The sequence below is a fragment of the Vanessa tameamea genome, chromosome Z (assembly GCF_037043105.1).
Source record: "Vanessa tameamea isolate UH-Manoa-2023 chromosome Z, ilVanTame1 primary haplotype, whole genome shotgun sequence".
In the NCBI taxonomy this organism is placed as follows: Eukaryota; Metazoa; Arthropoda; class Insecta; order Lepidoptera; family Nymphalidae; genus Vanessa; species Vanessa tameamea.
In genome coordinates, this window is record NC_087341.1 from 15212716 (window position 1) to 15230522 (window position 17807).

Below are 17807 nucleotides of genomic sequence, written 5' to 3' on the forward strand. Positions count from 1 at the left end.
CGCGTACGTGACCGTAGTTTTTTTAACTCGAATCAATTTTACGTATAACTTGAGATTAGGGCATTATCTGTGCCGGTAGCAATATATAATTATATTATTAGCTTTATATTCACTGCCTAATCATATGGATATCACTGTTGTTGTGTGAGTTTTATTGTAGGCACCTTCTTTGGAATGCAGTCTTAACGAGGACGACAAATAATTTTTATTATAGTACAATTAAAATGTGCCTTTTATTAAGAGCAAAGGTTTTATAACTTTTGGAAAATAAATTCTAAATCTTTACGTATCCTTTTTTCATTGATGTATGTAACGCTACTGCCGTGGCGCGATCCTGGAGCTGTGAATGTTACTTGGTATTTTTATAGATATTTGTGAGCGACATGGTCTTTATAAAAAAAAATCGGCACCAGACGTATACTCTGCCGTATTTATGTCAAACAAACATCGAAAGAGAATATTATTTTCAAAAGTGCATGCCTGACCTTTATAGTTCGAGCCCAATTACTTAAGAAATGTGTCGGTTCGAGAGCGGACTGTCTTATGTCTATAATTAATTGCTATGCATTAGATACTTATTATATTTAGCTCGGTTCTCACAGCACATATTTCTTTCGTAATTTTTCAGTGCTAGATAAATTTGAAGGAGTTCACGTGTCGTTCACGTTAACAGTATTATTGTGTAAGTTAGATTTTTGTAACGAATTAACTAAAAATTTAACACGCAGCCGTGCCATTAATTTTTTAATACTAATTTACGTCGTATCTTGTATAAAGAAGACAAGTTTATGTAAGACCTTATTTATGTGTTTATAATAAAAACATATTTAATCATTATGCCGCCGCGCGGCCATGAGTCAAATTACTTTATATTTTTAAGTAGTTGAAAGAAAAGAAATAAGCTGACAGTGCAGCTTGCCTACGATTAAATGTACTTGTCTAAACCAAGCGTATGATTTAGTCGCAGTGTCGCCTTGAATGTGAGTTGATATTTGGAACGAGTAGACTAGACAGTGTAGAAAAAAATTATAATTGAAGTAAATGTAAAAAATATGACGTAACATAAGAGTTTAAAATTCACATAAAATTGGTGTTTGATTCAAATTTCCAACTGTTAACTATTTGAAATCCTTAGTTATTTTTAAAACGGTACTGTTATTACTATCAGTGTCTAAAACGGGATATTTACCATGTTTTTTATTTTTATGTTCACGAGGTACTGTTATTGTATTTTCATTATAGTTTTAAAATGGTATCCGAGCGGCGAAGTATAAAGTTTAAAATGCATTTTATGAAACTATTGTTTTAACGAAAGTGTTTAAATATATCGACTTTCCTCTTGTAATTTAAAGCTTTCTTTGGCACGCTGCGTGTCACTGTCGTGCTGACTGTTTTGTATGTATGTACTTATATCGTTTCTTTAAGTATTTATTATTAGTACAAATCTAGGTAGTGGGTGTATTATTTAAACTTTTGTATTATTTATTATAGTGTTAAATGTTTGAGTTGTAATACTCTCTCTTGATCATTGAAGCTACTTTCAAAATTCCTCTAAGTAGTGGTTCCTCTCCATGAACAATATTCATCCAATAAATTTCTCAATAATTACAATTACTTTTTTATTTAATACCTACTTTTATATAATACTGAGATTTATAAAAAGTTTTCATGAGTCTCTATTTTAAGTTAAGATGAAATGGTTCTCCTCATGTAAAAAACTAAATACTTTTTTCTGTAACCGTACTGGAGTAAATAAAACACTACAAAATATTTTAATCTTTATTTTTTCCCAATAACATAAATATTTTCTATCACAGTTTACAAGCAAGAAACTGACACGAAGATAATATCTTCGCAGGGTACAGCAGGCAGCAATTTTAATATTTATACAAAACATTCCTCACGCCAAGGTGATGCTCGGATGTTCAGCATTAAATAACTGCAAATTATTTGCGATTTATTTTCAAACCAGTACTCTGAGCCTTTCACGTTCTACAAGTTTTGAATTAAGTGATAAGTTGCAATCAGATTTTTCAATGAAAAACCTGTGACCTGCGTTCTGTTATTTATGTAATTTGAATGGTTAACTTGCTCAATCCTTATAATAAATGTAGCAATTCAGTGGTCAGGTGTCGACAGAGCCAAAGTATATATTTTAATAAAATATAAAACATTTTGGCGTTAGCCAAAACATCTAAAAAGTAATTATTCTTATTTGTGCTACCGTAATATTACTTATATCTACAATATTACGCAAAGGGGCATGTGTTATATAAAACAACCAACATGTGTTCATTAATCTTATTCTGATTACAAAGTGGCTTATTGATTTTGGCCACTTTGACGCTAGACCACAGAATTATATCCTATCACACAGATTTGACACATCAATGGTAACAATATTGTTATACATTATTAAAAGTCCATATAATATTCGTATGTTATAAAAAGAAATAAATCATTTGGTTCAGCATATAAGTATTTCTTAAAACTTAAACAATAAACTTACGAAGCCAATATCGTATTATTGAGATTATTTCTTATATATTTTTATTTTAAGCAGTAAGAAGGCGGCAAGTGTTTACCTTCGACCGATATGGGCATGCATACAAATATACTTATTATCGATATAATAAATATATATGTATGAGTACTGTAAAAAATATAAACTATTACTACTTTAAATATGACATACACATATTTTTTAAATCTCAAACTTGTATAAATTCGGTTTTTGTAATTGTAATAAACATTCAACAAATGATCTTTTCTTATAAACAAAAAACTACCATCGTAAGTACTACTAGATACACCAATATTTATTCCAAAATATTTATACGTAAAAGAATTAATAAATACATACATTTTATTTATGTACACACATTAAATTAAGTTATTAAAATAAGTTTCTAATTGGAAAACTTACACAAAAAAAAACAAGAAATTAAATGTTTAAATAGAATTAGCTAATTTGTAATTGTTATTTTACTTACAAATTCATAATTTCAGTTCGCTGGGCTTACTATGGTCGAATTGGCCAAAGCACTAATTAAACCTTAATGTCGTCGTACATCATTTCAGTATGTTATTGTGTTTACTTTATTTATAGTAAAAAGTAATATGTAGTAATGATCTCTGTATCTGGATTATATTAAATTTTTTTTTTATTATGATAAAGGTTCATATTTAGTATTTAGGTTTATATTATTAACAGGTATATATATTATATACAGTATCAATTAAAACATATATGTGTGATTTCATATAGGTATATAAATAAAAATATGTTTTAAACAGAAGGCTTATTTCAAATGAGAGCACCTTTGAGGTAAAATAGTCTAAATATACGGAAGTTATTATAAAAAATAACTCAGACCGTGTCTTAATCTATAATGTAGATGAAATTTAATTAGGATTTTTAATATATTTTTAAAACCCTGAATCCGTTCCTAAAATATTTTATTTCACAAATTAAAAATAATAGTGATTTTTTCAAAGTGTTTCATAAAATAGTGTATATGGGTATTAAAGGTGTATATCCAAGTGGCGTATCAAAAGTGCTCTGCGCAATGCCCTCTAATGGTACCCAAACACTTCTTTATTGTGTAATTGCTAATGATCACTATGGTGTGAGCAGGCGAGTACTAGACTCAGGTTTGAAATATGAGTAGTTAGTTTAGACTCCGAGATAAGTTCTGAGGATCTGACCTATGAGTTCGAACCTCGGCTCTCAGCCTCACCATCTTGTAGTACTATGATGTGAACATTATGCTTCACAAGATACTCGCACAAAAAACATGTGAATAACAGTAAAGCATATAACGTTGATGGACATGTTATCAACTTCAGAGGCTATTGCAGGAGTGCGGAACATAAGTTTTACAGATATATGTATAGTTTCGGAGATCTCGCGATGAGTCTGTTATGTTGCGTTTATATATTTATATATAAGAATATATCTATATTATAATATTCTTAAGTCTGATTGAGTTTAAATTTAGCATAGTTCTGAATTTCTACATGTGATTCTTAGAAAATTTATTTAATTAGAAAATTGTATTCTATTGGACACCATTTTGAATTATCTTCAGTAAACACCAAAATGTATAAAAATGACAGTTTGAAATGTCACTTGATCATAGATTGACGGAAGGATTCCGATGGGAATCGCTTCAATTACCATTATGCCTACCATTGTTCCATTCATCCCTCTGATCTCACGAATTATAGTATTCGTAGTCACGTGTGCTTCACAATTCGGGTAAGAATTTTTCACACTAACGTGTTTGTCACGTCATATAAATTAACTATATAAGACATTTCAAGAGATAAGTAGGTAGTTGTTATCCTTATCTATCCTAAAATATAACAAACATTAATATGATTAGAATGCCCGTATAATAGACGCGAGACTTTGATATGTTCCCGCGATGAAAATGAAAATACCAAGCGTTATAATAAGACTATTCTTCAAGATCATGTAAGGAGGTATCTTATTATTATTCTGGTAAGTGGCCACGAGTTGAATGATAGGGGGAAATATGAGCGCCAGGGCTGTGCTGCTAATCGCGCCCACCAGTGAAATGAAGAGTCCGAGCTGTGGTATTGATTCCGCCAAGATAACTGAAAAAATAAAATCAAATTTAGTACACGTCATTTTAGATTGAAATTTATATTTTGTCTTATTTTTACACAATATTTTTATTTTATTTGATAAAAGAAGATGAGCTCATGGGCCACCCGAGAGCATCTGATTATCACTTCTCTTAGATATTGGCATAAAGTAATATTATCTATCGGATATGCCATCAACGCGTTTGACTAATAGTAAGATGTAATGATGTAATGTATCCTCCTCCGCGCGATTTTAGCCGTGTTGAATTTAATACTCCGGTCCCGTGGGTCGATATTACATAGTCTATATACATACATATATCAAAGTGTTATTTTTTAAGTCTAGTGGTAGATCCTCTCATGGGCGCAATCAAACAAACAATCTCTTTAGATTTATATGTTATATATACTAGAACGGACGGGCGTTCTTTAAAGGTTAACAATATTTTGAAAGTGATTTCCGTCTGATCGCGGACTAACTGTGGCTGAGCTTTCGGTTCCACCTGGGGTTTGAAACCAAGACCTCGAGGCTTGTGGCCTTATATCTAGTCACTAAACCAAAAAGGCTGTCAAATTAGTAAAGTAACGAAATATAAACAAGCAACTTTATAATCCAATAACACAAGTATGTGAAGATTACTTGAAACGAAACGGCCTACTTCGATAAATTTATGAATAACGCTCAATGTCATACAACCTAACTATATTCTAAGATATAGTGATATCTTCAAGATTTGATCAACTATTACAAAATTGACACAGTTATTTTATAAGAGGTTTTCAAGATTAACTTCACAATCCAACGAATTGATCTACTTATTTGAGATTGGTTTAGACGTAAATAAAGTCAATCCTTATTCAAAGACAGTTGAAGTAGGTTAATCGACGCATATGATCCATTGCGAATAGAAAGGGTATATCTAGGAATATGGGTAAATCTAATAATATATCCAATATAATCTAGGTACATGTTTTTTTATAAAGTTCTTGAAACGAAAAGGATTAAATCAGAACAGAGGTCAATGACCCCTGGCCTGAATGAATGGTCAATAAGTATTGGACGATGGCTTCCACTTGTCGACTCTACTGCCAGATTTAGCTGCTGGATATAAATGTGCAAGAAATAAATTCCATACCGACATGTTTTCTTCCTTTTTTTAAATATTTCAAATTGATAAATGTCGGACTGTCAGATGAGCCACCTGATGGTGATTGGTCAAAACCACCGCCCAGAGATTATTGTCATTGCCCATTACATTGGCGTACTTACAATGCAAACAGGATCCACAACATTACTAAGCGTTGCTGTTTGGCGGTAGAATCTATTTACTATTTATACCATATGTTTTTGTTGTGTGAATAAAAACCCACTTTATTTATACACATTTAATTGACATTTTTATTCGGCTTGCTGTATAAACAGGTTTGGTACTTATATCCGAAATAAAAGAATACTTACAAGTAAGCATAACTATCAGCGCTCGATATCCCAGCTCCTTAGCTACTGGTAGCCTCTGACCGAACTTCTTGCGTAAGAAAGGCCAAGTAATTGCAATGGGAACGTAGAACTGCAACGGGTACGTCAGCAACATCGCCACGGTGATCAGAACTTGGACCGTGGTGCTCAGACTGAATAAAAATAATTATGTTCAACATATAGATTATAACTTAAAAAATATAAAGGTTTACTTTAAATAATAGTATTAAAATCAAAATATAGTAAAATATATATATTTTTTCAAGATTGATAAAAGTAAACATGCAACCGGTTTGTGATGTAGATTCTACTATAAAATTATTATGAATAAATGGACATATAGAAAAGCTTCGAAATAACAGATATTTTATTTAAAAAATTCCCGTTTCATTTATATTAATAATGTATTTTTACCGACGTTCGAATTAAACACGGAATTGGAATTATTAATTTGAGTAAAATATATTTTAAATGCGTATCGTTTCTAATAAAGCAACTACCTAACCTTTTATCTATATTTAGCACGATCAGTCAATTTAATAAAGGAATCACGGAATCCTTCTAAATCTATAATTTCTCTATAAAAATAATTAATGTTATTCAAAACTATTTTCTGCTCTATATCTCCTACTAGTAATACAAAAAAAAATTATACCTAAATAAAAAAAAATATCCACAATACTTTCGTTCAATAATACCACATGTCAGAAACATTGGCCGATCGATCGATTTCAAAGCTTCATACATTTAGAAACGTGAGGTTTGTTGTGGAGTCACGTTTGCTGTTCATATTATATGTAATACTAGTTGTACATATATGGTAAACGTTCTTGTCAATGTGATTTTCTTAAAAAAATATATAATTTCTAGCTGAACCTGCTGCTGATTTCTTAGCGGATGTCTACACCTTATAAGAAACCTGCCAAATTTCATGTTTGTTAGTGTTATATTTTCTGAAATTTCGTGATTAATCAGTGAGTGGTATTTCGCTTTTATACGAGTATATATAGATATGTATTCTTAGTTTTTGTTCAACAATGCATTCATATTGCATCATTCGCGTAACAGCGTATTATCCCTGAATAATGTAGCTAAATTTTTCTAAATAGGTTTCCGTCTTGTTAATGGTCACGGTCAATGAAAACTTTTGTGCCAAATTATTAAGATACTAATGACCTTACTGATTAAATGGTGATAACGGTCTCTAGCGATTTTCGCGTTGATTTTATACTTTTTTTTAATACTTTAACTGTAATGAGTTGATATAGTCGGGATGTCATCGTAAAATATTTGAGCAAATTTTTTCTGTTTTATACACCTTGGTCATATTGAATACGTTTTTAATGTAATAAAGTGAATAGTATTATTATCTTACACGTGTCCCTGCCGCAAGTTAAGTGTTAGACTTCCAGCGACATCGTCACCCCACTTGAGATAGCCGAGAAAACCCACAACGACAAAGATACTGGCCACAACCACCATGCCTACGTTCAACACGCCTAGTGGCTTCTGGAACTGCTCCCGATTTTTCATTTCATTCTTCAAGGGCAATACCTATAGTAAAAATATAAATGCAAATTGTTATTTATATGTAATCACCAAATATTCAGATTTTTCGTTAATTAGATCTTGCTTGGACAGGAGAAATAGATGCAGACAAATTCAATTATAACAATAGGAACAAACCCAATTATAACTGTCTCAACCATCGATACAGAGATACGCAAATATTATTGATAATATTAACTAAACATATCAATTAAATTACGATGTTAACAAGATTTCTTGTTTAAAGATAAATATGTATAACACATATTTAAAATTAATTGATTATTTAAAGTTCTTGCTCACCAAACCTATACCCTCAAAAGCATAAACTGCGGTTCCAAAATACAAAGGCAGTTGGTGCCACGAGGCCAAGTATTCCCTTGACTCCACGGGTGGTAGGTCTTGCGTGGCTTCATACAACACTGCGCCAACCCCTACAGCCATTAAAACGTTGGCGACCGTTGAAAATGGAGTAAGATATTTTAAGTTTCGAACCATACAGAGAATAAGAACCGGGATCACCACAAAAATCATATGGATAGACAGTTCTATATGGATACCGTACTCATCGCATATCTGAAAAATACAATAAACACAAATTTAAGTTAAAATGAAAAAGCTTACATACATGTGTACATATATATATATGAAGAAGAAAAGACATCAATTTATAATTTATTTGCTTGCTATTAAAGCATTAATGTTTTATAAAATAATGAGCAAAGTCGGATTTGAATCGAATCAGAATCAGAATGCACAACTGTCATCATGAGCGAGCTTAAATTAGACAATTAGCAAATCAATTAGTTTGAATTTGGAAATGTATCTTTTATTAACCGTATCCATAAAATTGTAAGTAGCATAATAGTTACCGTCTTAACGTTATTTGCTATAAACACAATGTAAATACAGCAGAATCCCAGTTGAGTTATGCAAAGGAAACCGTTGACGAGAATTTTCATTATAGGAGCAAGAGGCCGAAGCCTTGCCGGTCCATATTCAAACACCAGTGACACTGTATCAGCAAAGCCTGGAGGTTTCTCACGTTTCATCCTGGTATAGATATCTTCGGAACAGTTTAGCTGTCATAGGAAATAATCATACATATATAATATACAAAAATGATTTATACACGTATAATGTACATACATACATGTCCATACACATTTAAATGCAAATTAGATACTAAATCTATGTACTTATTTAATCTCGTAAGGAGCTACCAAGTGCTATAATTACACAAACCGAGACGGTTCTTGTGATATGATACGATTAGTTACTTTGTCTAGTATTACAGAATTAAACCGTATAAGTGATTTAGTTCCATGAACTTTGTATAAAAATAATATTAACTAATGAAGGACTTCTTAAGCTAAGACTAAGATTTAATAGGTCTAGGTTATGCTAGGTCAAAGCTACACAATTGCAGTTTATGTTGCATAAAATATATATATAAATGTTATAACATATAAATGTTGATATCACATTTTTTATGTAATATTATAAGGAATACGAAACTCTAAAGTTTCCTTTGCGCTACTGACTGCAGTTTCTGCATTTACTGAGACTATTATAAATCGGTGTACATTGACCTACAACTCGTTGCAGTTGCGCTAGTCCAGTTAAGGTTCTGTGTGAATAGTATCTATTTCCTTATATCAAGTAAATCGTTCATGGTTGACCAGATATTAAATTTGAGCCGTTCAATTTTGATCAATTACAACATCTGACATTTTAATGTATTTATTAAGCACAGCGTATGTGAGAGACAATTTACGAATTATATCCACAATTTATGAATATTGTGTGTCTTATTTTTTATCTATTGTATGCAAGTTGTGGCTTTTGTGAAAGGTAATCTAGGCTGTTACCAATAGATGTTGGGCGTGTACGCAGATGACTCCAAGAATAGCTGTCATTATTGGAGCAAAAATGATGCCGCCGTTTTTGAAAGCGTCTCCCATCGCGAGCAGCCCTGATCCGATGTTTCCTCGAAACAAATGAAGCAATGTATCTGCATATCTGTTTATGAAATGAAAAAACTCATAAGTAATATTATTACGTAATATAAAATAAATTTAATTAATTTATTTATTTTTCAATCGATACATACCAATACAAAATAGACAGCGGACAAAAATTTTACAATTTCTTAAAAAATACTATAAAATAAATAAACAACAAACATTATAAAATATAAAATTTCTATTTGTGGTTAAATTTCATACTTATTTACTTAAATCATTTCACAGTCATCAGTCAACTCACGATGTAGGATGGCTGACGTGATGGTGTCCATCGTTTCCACTGTCGATGTTCAACTGGCTCTTGCTTTCCAACTTTATTATCTGCTCACGAGATTGGAACGCGCTATATCCATCCGATACGTTGCTGAGAAAAAATATCCAAATTATATTTAGGATTTTAGTTATACAGATAAATATAATTATATAAACGACATCATTATTTGTCTTATTGATTTGTATAACTGTTTCCCGCCCACTTATCTAAGGGGTTTTACCATAATGTAATCATAGATGACGTCATAATATAATCTCTAACCTACATCAATAAAAAAAACATGATTGTTGTTGAGATTATTGCGTTAACAATAATGCACCTCTTCAACTTAATATAATAGTGGAAAAGTTGTAGACGTTGTAGAATAAAGTGATAGCATCTAAGATCTAAAGTAAGCGATAACGCAGAGGGCTCTAAGCTCTAGCGTCTCCGCAGGGAACGGTATGCACACAATCGCATCTTCAGAGTGATACTGCCGGACTTCAAAGCCTACTAACTTACGCAGGTAATGGCCGGTTTCGGTTGCTTTGGAGAATACCTGTGTTAGATTAGTTACCAGGGGCTAAAAACTTAACTTAATGAAATTAGTTGGTTAAAAAAGTTGCTTTATCGGGTTCAGATAGGTTCCCAGGAGGTCTCATATTACTTTTTTGACGTTAAGCGTATCGTTTTTCTGGATATCGGTATAAATCATGTTTACTATATCAATGTTTGCTGTTCATAATTTTAGTTTTTCAATTTATTTAATATAAACTGAATTACTGACGACGACTAATTTGGTTGACACTCAAATATTTTTAAAAGACACTAATTTTATTAATATTTCACTAATAATATATATATATATATATATATGTATATATATATATGTACATATACATAGGTCAATATTTTTAGTGGCAAGATATTGTGATAGACATTTAAGAGGGAGTGTTTCCCTGGAAACTAAGCAGGATGTTAGATCATACATCCGTTAGATACAGACATATTATTTTATTTATTTTACAAGTAACTTTATACAACGTCTGCTGTTTATTTAATGTATATTTTTAGTAATGCTTAATGTTTACACTTTACAAACACATTTCAGGACGTGAATGATATAACTAATTATTGTTTTCGTTGTAATCCTTAATGTAAATCGGTAGACGTAGTAACGTAGGCAGATTAAAAATATTGTTAAAATTACTTTTTAGCAACTTTATCTATAATAAAATATGGAAACCACAAAGAAAATATTTAGGTAAAATATCTACGTAAAGATATGGTGTCATTAATAAAAATTATATTATGAATATATTCGCGTTGCAATAATTGGACATGTTTTAATTTATCAAACAAATAAGATAACTTACATTCCATTATTACATGTTAAAATATTTTGTTATTTTTTTTTTATTCGCGGTAATTTTTCACTTTGACTATCAATAAGCAAGTGTAATACTAAGTTGAATATAAATGAATGTGAGTTTATTATTTAACCAATAAAATGACCGATAAACAAACGATTGGTAGCACGTTATAATTCGCTTTGCATATGTTGTAACAATCCTACTCCTAAACATTGAGGGCATTGGCTTACATAACATAGTTTAAAATGTAATAAAATAAATTATTTTTCACTGACGACATCACGCGTAAATAAATCTTTCAAAATTTAATGGTAGGATTATATTATACAGGGACTGGTAAATATATATATGTATAAATCAAGTGTTCGCGTACATTATTAATTAGTAAAAGATAAATAAATAAATAGTTTTCATAACTTTTATAAAAATCTAAGAAAATGAATCACTAAATAACCGTGGCGGCACACTTGTATGTAAATGAAGTACAATAAAGAATAACCTTCACTTATTAATACATCAACATAAGATATTATGTTTATGTATTTAATCAAATTATTCGATTAGAAAACGTTTCCGTTTGGATTCACAACTGATTTAACGATTCGCTTAATAGTACACATCCTGGCGATTCGTTTTATTTCATCCCTGCTTATCAAACACGTAAGTATTCATTTCATCATTTTATAAAGATAATAATTATGTTGAATAACGTTACTTAAATAATTTAATTAAAATAATGATTTTTTTGTAATATGATCTTTAATCGGGACATGATTTCATGCTTCAACGGTCACCTTGCAAGATACTTTGATTTAACAGTGTTTTTTGAACAATAATCAAACATAATCGTATTTGAAGTATAATCTATATTAGTCTCTAAATAATAAACACAATAAGAGTCAGTTTCGCAATGATCACTGCACTTTAAAACAGCTTATATAATGGTCTTAAGAACTGATTCACTTGCTTGTTAACTTTTCTCGGTCGGTTGAAGTACCCTGCGACCGCACTTCCGAAACCTGATGCGGCAGCCGAAACGGCATTCTGTATTGGGTTGAAGTTTTGATATTGATTGTAAGGCTGATTGTAACCATAGTTCGCTTGTCCTCCAAATGCTCCTGGGAATCCTTGGACACCATAACCACCTTGACCGTGACCCCCATGACCATGTCCTCCATGACCTTGTCCTCCGTGACCGTGTCCCCCATGACCGTGTCCACCATGGCCGTGTCCCCCGTGACCATGGCCGCCTTGAACGGGATACTGTTGAATCGGAGCGAGTGCTGGCCCGCCACCACATCCGAAGAAGTAATTTGTAACAGGCGCGTTTACGTATGTGTAGTCGTGAGGTCCAAACTTTTCCCCAAAGGTCCTTCCGTACCCTCCATAGCAAGGGTTATTCTGGTGCTTCTTCTTCTTTCTATGTTTACGTCCGATATCGTCATCATAGTCGTTAACACCGAGATCTTTAGTTTCGAGCGCATCCTCGGAAGTGACCAGGAGCACAGAGCTGTGCAGGAGTAAGATGATAATTTGGACTTTCTGAAATATTAAAACTCTTTGAATTTTTTTTAACAAAATTATTCATATACAATGACTTTCGATTTCAAAAAATATAAAACTTATACAACAATGATAGTTTAGCTTAGTATTGTGAATTGTAAACAAAATACACGTAGAGACATAAGTAGTTGCGAGCAAATTTTATTCTAATTGAATATACACAAGAGAAATATATACGAATATTTATTTTATTTCGATCGGATTTAATGTGTGAACTATACACATAAAAAAACAAAAAGCTTTAGGTATTTTCAGTACTAACTAAATTAAACGTATCTAATTAAATAATTATTACGCGACTCGTATTGCCCGTGACTACGATCGCGATTTAAATGTCAGGTAAAAAAAATGTAATACAATTTTATTATTCCGTTTAAAACAAATCGTTTTAATAATTACACGTTATTCCAAATTAACACTGATTTTTTAAATGACGATAGGGTATTAATGATAGAGGTATATTTTTTAAATGACATTCCAAAGAGGCTGCTTATTTGGTGTTTTAAAAAAATGTACTTTATGGACACCGATCCTTAAATTCAAATTAATTATTAATTTAAAATAATGTTGTTAAAAATTTTACCATCGACTAAAAATTCAATATTATAAAGATATAAATATAAAAGTAAGTACTTACCATTTTATCCTAGATTTTATGTTAATCAGCTGTTTCGGTTGCCGTCTTCAAATCAACTAACTCCGTCATTACGAATTCGGGAGATACCGGTGTCGAAAGTGAAAGGTGTATTCCGCACCATGTTACAGTATTAATATCGCAATTCTCAGCGACGGCTGTGAGTAACTGTACCTGGGTATGGCAATTGGGCAATATCCATAAACAAATAGCTTATTAGTTATATAGTTTCCCTTATAAAAATAATTTGCGTCAGAATCGTTTCACTCACGCGTTACATATATAAATGTTGTAGTTACATTTCGATTTTGACTATAAAAATGAGTTTACTTTAATATGTTTACTAATTTAATTTATAACTTTCCTATTGAATAAGTATTGAATTTTATAGTTTGTTGTTGTTTGTATAGTTGTACATTGAGAAAGATTTATTGATTTTATAACTGTTAAAAGTATATCGACTTTAATAGTAAAATTGTCTATTTCCTTATCACATTGTCTTTGATTAGTTGACGTACGCTAGAAATATATCTAAGAGTAGGGAATAACCCTGGTCAGCTGGAAATGAGATGAATATCATGCCTCATCTGTATACCTCAAACTATATGAATCAGTTCGCAGATATAACTCAAGTGACACCGCGGGACCGTTACAAGAATAATCATAACAACAGCATAAATAAAAACGGCATTGCAGCAGAAAAGGAATAAACGAACAGCCCGTAAACATCCCGCCCGTATATATCGGATGCTAGGCAAAAGTCTCCTCGTCTTTTAAGGAGAAGTTGAGAACTAAGAATAAGGTACACTCTATAGCCTCGCTGCCTCAATGAGGGTTAGCGGATACACGTCGCAGAAAATATTTATTATCAAATACTAATTGTGGGCAGATGTAAACTGTTTCAATAACTTCATATATTGATATATTAAACTATTGGTAAAAATATATTTTGGTAAACTATAATTAAAATAATATTTTTGTTTAGATAGTCTATTCATTGAGTATGTACAGAATATAGAAGTATTGTATAACACCACGTTACTATCCACGGAAACGGAGCAATAACGTTTAACGCTATTGAAATCACTCCAAGTATAAGATTAACTAACATTGTTGGATCACTAAATACCTTGCACTTATATATATATAATAGTCACTTTTTTTTAGGGGTTCATTTTGAGTGAAAAATGCAATATGAACCGTCTTATTTCACCTTAACTTATGAAGAAATAAATGAATTATAATTCGATAACGGAACCCTAATAAGCGCAATATACGTACATAGGTACAGGATCTATGACTGTTAAAGAAAAACCCACCGTTTCGTAAGTACTCCCAGATGGAGACCAGCGTATACGTTGCGACATGAAACATGTATTTGCTTTGTGAGCTTACAGCTGATGTTTATTTCTACGAACATATTATTTATTTTTCCAAGGTCATATATATAAAAATGAAGTTTTTTTATTCAAAATGAATCCGTCGATAATGCTAGATATTTATATTTGTACTTATACATATAGCCAGGTAGTCTATTCCGAATCTTACTGCAGGTATATTGTGTAATTATAATATTTAATAGATTCATTAATTTCATAGTCATTTCACTAGTGTCATACGAAATGATTTCCTACAACTCAAATATTGAGGGTTTTTTAAATTAAAGAGAACTAAAAGTCTTTCATAAGCCGTATTTTTTATGTTATAGTTAGACGACCGGGCCCAGAGGCCACCTGATGATAAGTGGTCACAATCATAAACATTGGCGCGGTCAGAAATAATTAATGGGGCCTAAGAGTTATGTCCCGTTTGCCTGTAGTTACACTGGCTCACATAACCTTCATACTGGAAGAACATGATAACACAAAGTATTGCTGTTTGGAGACGAATATCTCATGAGTTATAACCTACACAAACGGACTTCTTAAAGACCCACGAACTAGTATTGATAGTTTTTACAAGAGTCCGGATAAAACGATTAAACAAATCCTCATTTTTATATTTATAAGCTAGTCGAGTTTAGGAATATGTTAAATAAGTAAAAATAGTAAAATTAATGTCTATGGTAAATCTAAATGACAATTTATTGGTAAGTATGTAGTAATAAATATAGTGAATTCTGTAATATATATATATATATATATATGCTATGTCCCTTGTGCCTGTAGTTACACTGGCTCACTCGCCCTTCAAACCGGAACGCAACAATACGATGGAATACGGTAGGATATCTGATGAGTGGGTAGTAGAATATCTGATCCGGGTGATACCTACCCTGGGCTAGCACAAAGACCTACCACCAAATATTTACTGAATAAGAAATATAATACAATAATGTAGGCCTAACTCTACCTCATTTTTCGGCTCAATTTTAAATACCTCTTTAATTTATTATAGATATATATCACGCATAGAGCTTACTACATATATTATAATATATTTTCTAAAAATGTACATGTATCTATTTTCTTGCATTTCCAAAGATTTTGTAATTAATATGTAATGAGGTTATGTCGTGACATAGACGGTAAGATAAATTACGTAAACAATGGTTTAATTATAATTACACAATTACCTGACTGAATGGTTGTTGTTTTACAGACGTGTTTAAAATAATATTGATCATACTCACATAAAAATTAATATTTCTTAATTAATGAAATAGATCTGGTTGATAAATGCCAATTTTTTGGGTGAAATTATATTTATAATTTTTAGAATTAGGAAGTGATTACACTAGTGATTGAGTCAAGATTAGCCACGGGAAGCACTCTCTAGTGTTTTCTGGATTTAATCCATATGTAATATCCAAGTTCAGATGAGACATGAAACATTGAACTTCAACACATTGTGTGTGTGTGTGTGTGTTCTAGCTGCTTCATTAATGTACTGGCTAGATACAAGGCCGCACTCCCGAGGTACTGATTTCAAACTCTAGGAGCGATAAAACTTTATTGAGTTTTCCTGTCGAAAAGTTTTCAGTAGCAGTCTGGAGCCGGGAAGTTAGATGCGTGTACAATCCTGTACCTCAGTTTGAATCCTTCTTATGGCCTATAGCAACAGGTACGAGCAATAATTATGGTAATTTCTTTTCCTAATTTAACGTATCATAAAAATATAGATTTCGAATATAATGTAATGATTTTAACCATCAGCCCTAAAAGCATACATGAACAAAAAATGTTATCATATTTTTATTATAAATTTGTAGCAATACGTTATACGATTTGATTTGATTTTTGTAACGCTGAAACGCAACGACGTAGAATCTTCATTTCCTGGACCAAACTGATTCGTATTGGCCTGATTTTTAACCCGTATCGATATGACATATGAGGTAACCATCGAAATTCATATTTATTTACATCAATCAATTTTTTATTTCAATATTTTTATGAATTTAAAAACGTATTTTTGCCAAGAAATTCAAATTTAAATTCAATATTTTATTCAAAATTTATTGCACACACACGTTTAATATAAAATGGCTTTTAACCCATGCACATATATTTCTTATTATATTTTCATAATTATATAAATAATAATATAAATATTTATGTACATAGAATTACCTTAAAAGAGCTGGCTCTTTTATAACCGGCTCTTTCATCACACTGCATTTTAATTTTGTAAATACAATAAAATAATAATAATAATGATGCTTTTTTCATTCTTATTTGGTTCATATATTGCATTATGGAAATGATAAGACCGTTTACTCGAGTTGGGCCGAGACAAACCACGACACTCAATAATAGAAAAATGTCGTCTACGATCGTGACTAAAACTCCCGAAAAGAAAAAAATAGAAGAAAAAACAGCTAATGGCAAGAAACCCAAAATTATCATTAAGAAAATGACCACAAAACTCATTTATTCAAAAATATTAGTATTTTAATTTAGTACTGCATGATGACTCTTTTTTCTGATTCTGTCGTGCTGCAGTAAAAAAAAGTTCGAAAACAAACTTCAAAACAAAAAAATAAATAAAAATAGTGATGATTGCGTCATTTGCAAATCAAAAATCATATGAAAACATTTAGCAAGATTGGTTTCTGTGCATTTTGTTCAGATTTGGCTCGTGCATCCGATCGCTTAAAATATATATATATTTTTTGCAAGACATGTTTCTCATTTTAAGAAAACTACATTATGTATTCCAAAGTTCCTAAATTTTAAGATATGGCTAAATATGGTGTTAAAATTAAAGCGATAGTTAGAATTATTTAAAATGACGTATTTAAAAAATCTTAATAATGTCAGTTATAATATAGTTACAAATTAGTTTTTAAAAAATATTTTTTTAGAATTGTCTTTTA

At 31.2% G+C, this 17807-nt stretch overlaps 2 protein-coding genes across 3 annotated transcripts in view; both read right to left on the minus strand.

Annotated features, from left to right (window-relative positions):
- Positions 1-1766: 1766 nt before the first annotated feature.
- The window catches only part of LOC113404087 (proton-coupled amino acid transporter-like protein CG1139), a 42882-nt gene continuing 26841 nt past the window's right edge, over positions 1767-17807 (minus strand). For both annotated transcript variants that reach the window (XM_026644846.2, XM_026644847.2), the window contains 7 exons: positions 9908-10030; positions 9511-9661; positions 8512-8721; positions 7943-8215; positions 7467-7645; positions 6074-6243; positions 1767-4623 (listed from right to left, as the gene is read on the minus strand). In XM_026644846.2, the coding sequence (XP_026500631.2) occupies positions 4385-4623; positions 6074-6243; positions 7467-7645; positions 7943-8215; positions 8512-8721; positions 9511-9661; positions 9908-10030 (1345 nt within the window). In that variant the 3' untranslated portion in view covers positions 1767-4384. The remainder of the gene's footprint in view (positions 4624-6073; positions 6244-7466; positions 7646-7942; positions 8216-8511; positions 8722-9510; positions 9662-9907; positions 10031-17807) is intronic.
- On the minus strand, positions 12056-13794 carry LOC113404088 (uncharacterized). Its single transcript, XM_026644848.2, has 2 exons — positions 13493-13794; positions 12056-12834 (listed from the first exon to the last, which is right to left on the minus strand). Exons 1-2 carry the CDS (start codon positions 13493-13495, stop codon positions 12217-12219), a joined length of 621 nt encoding a protein of 206 aa, XP_026500633.2. The 5' UTR covers positions 13496-13794; the 3' UTR covers positions 12056-12216.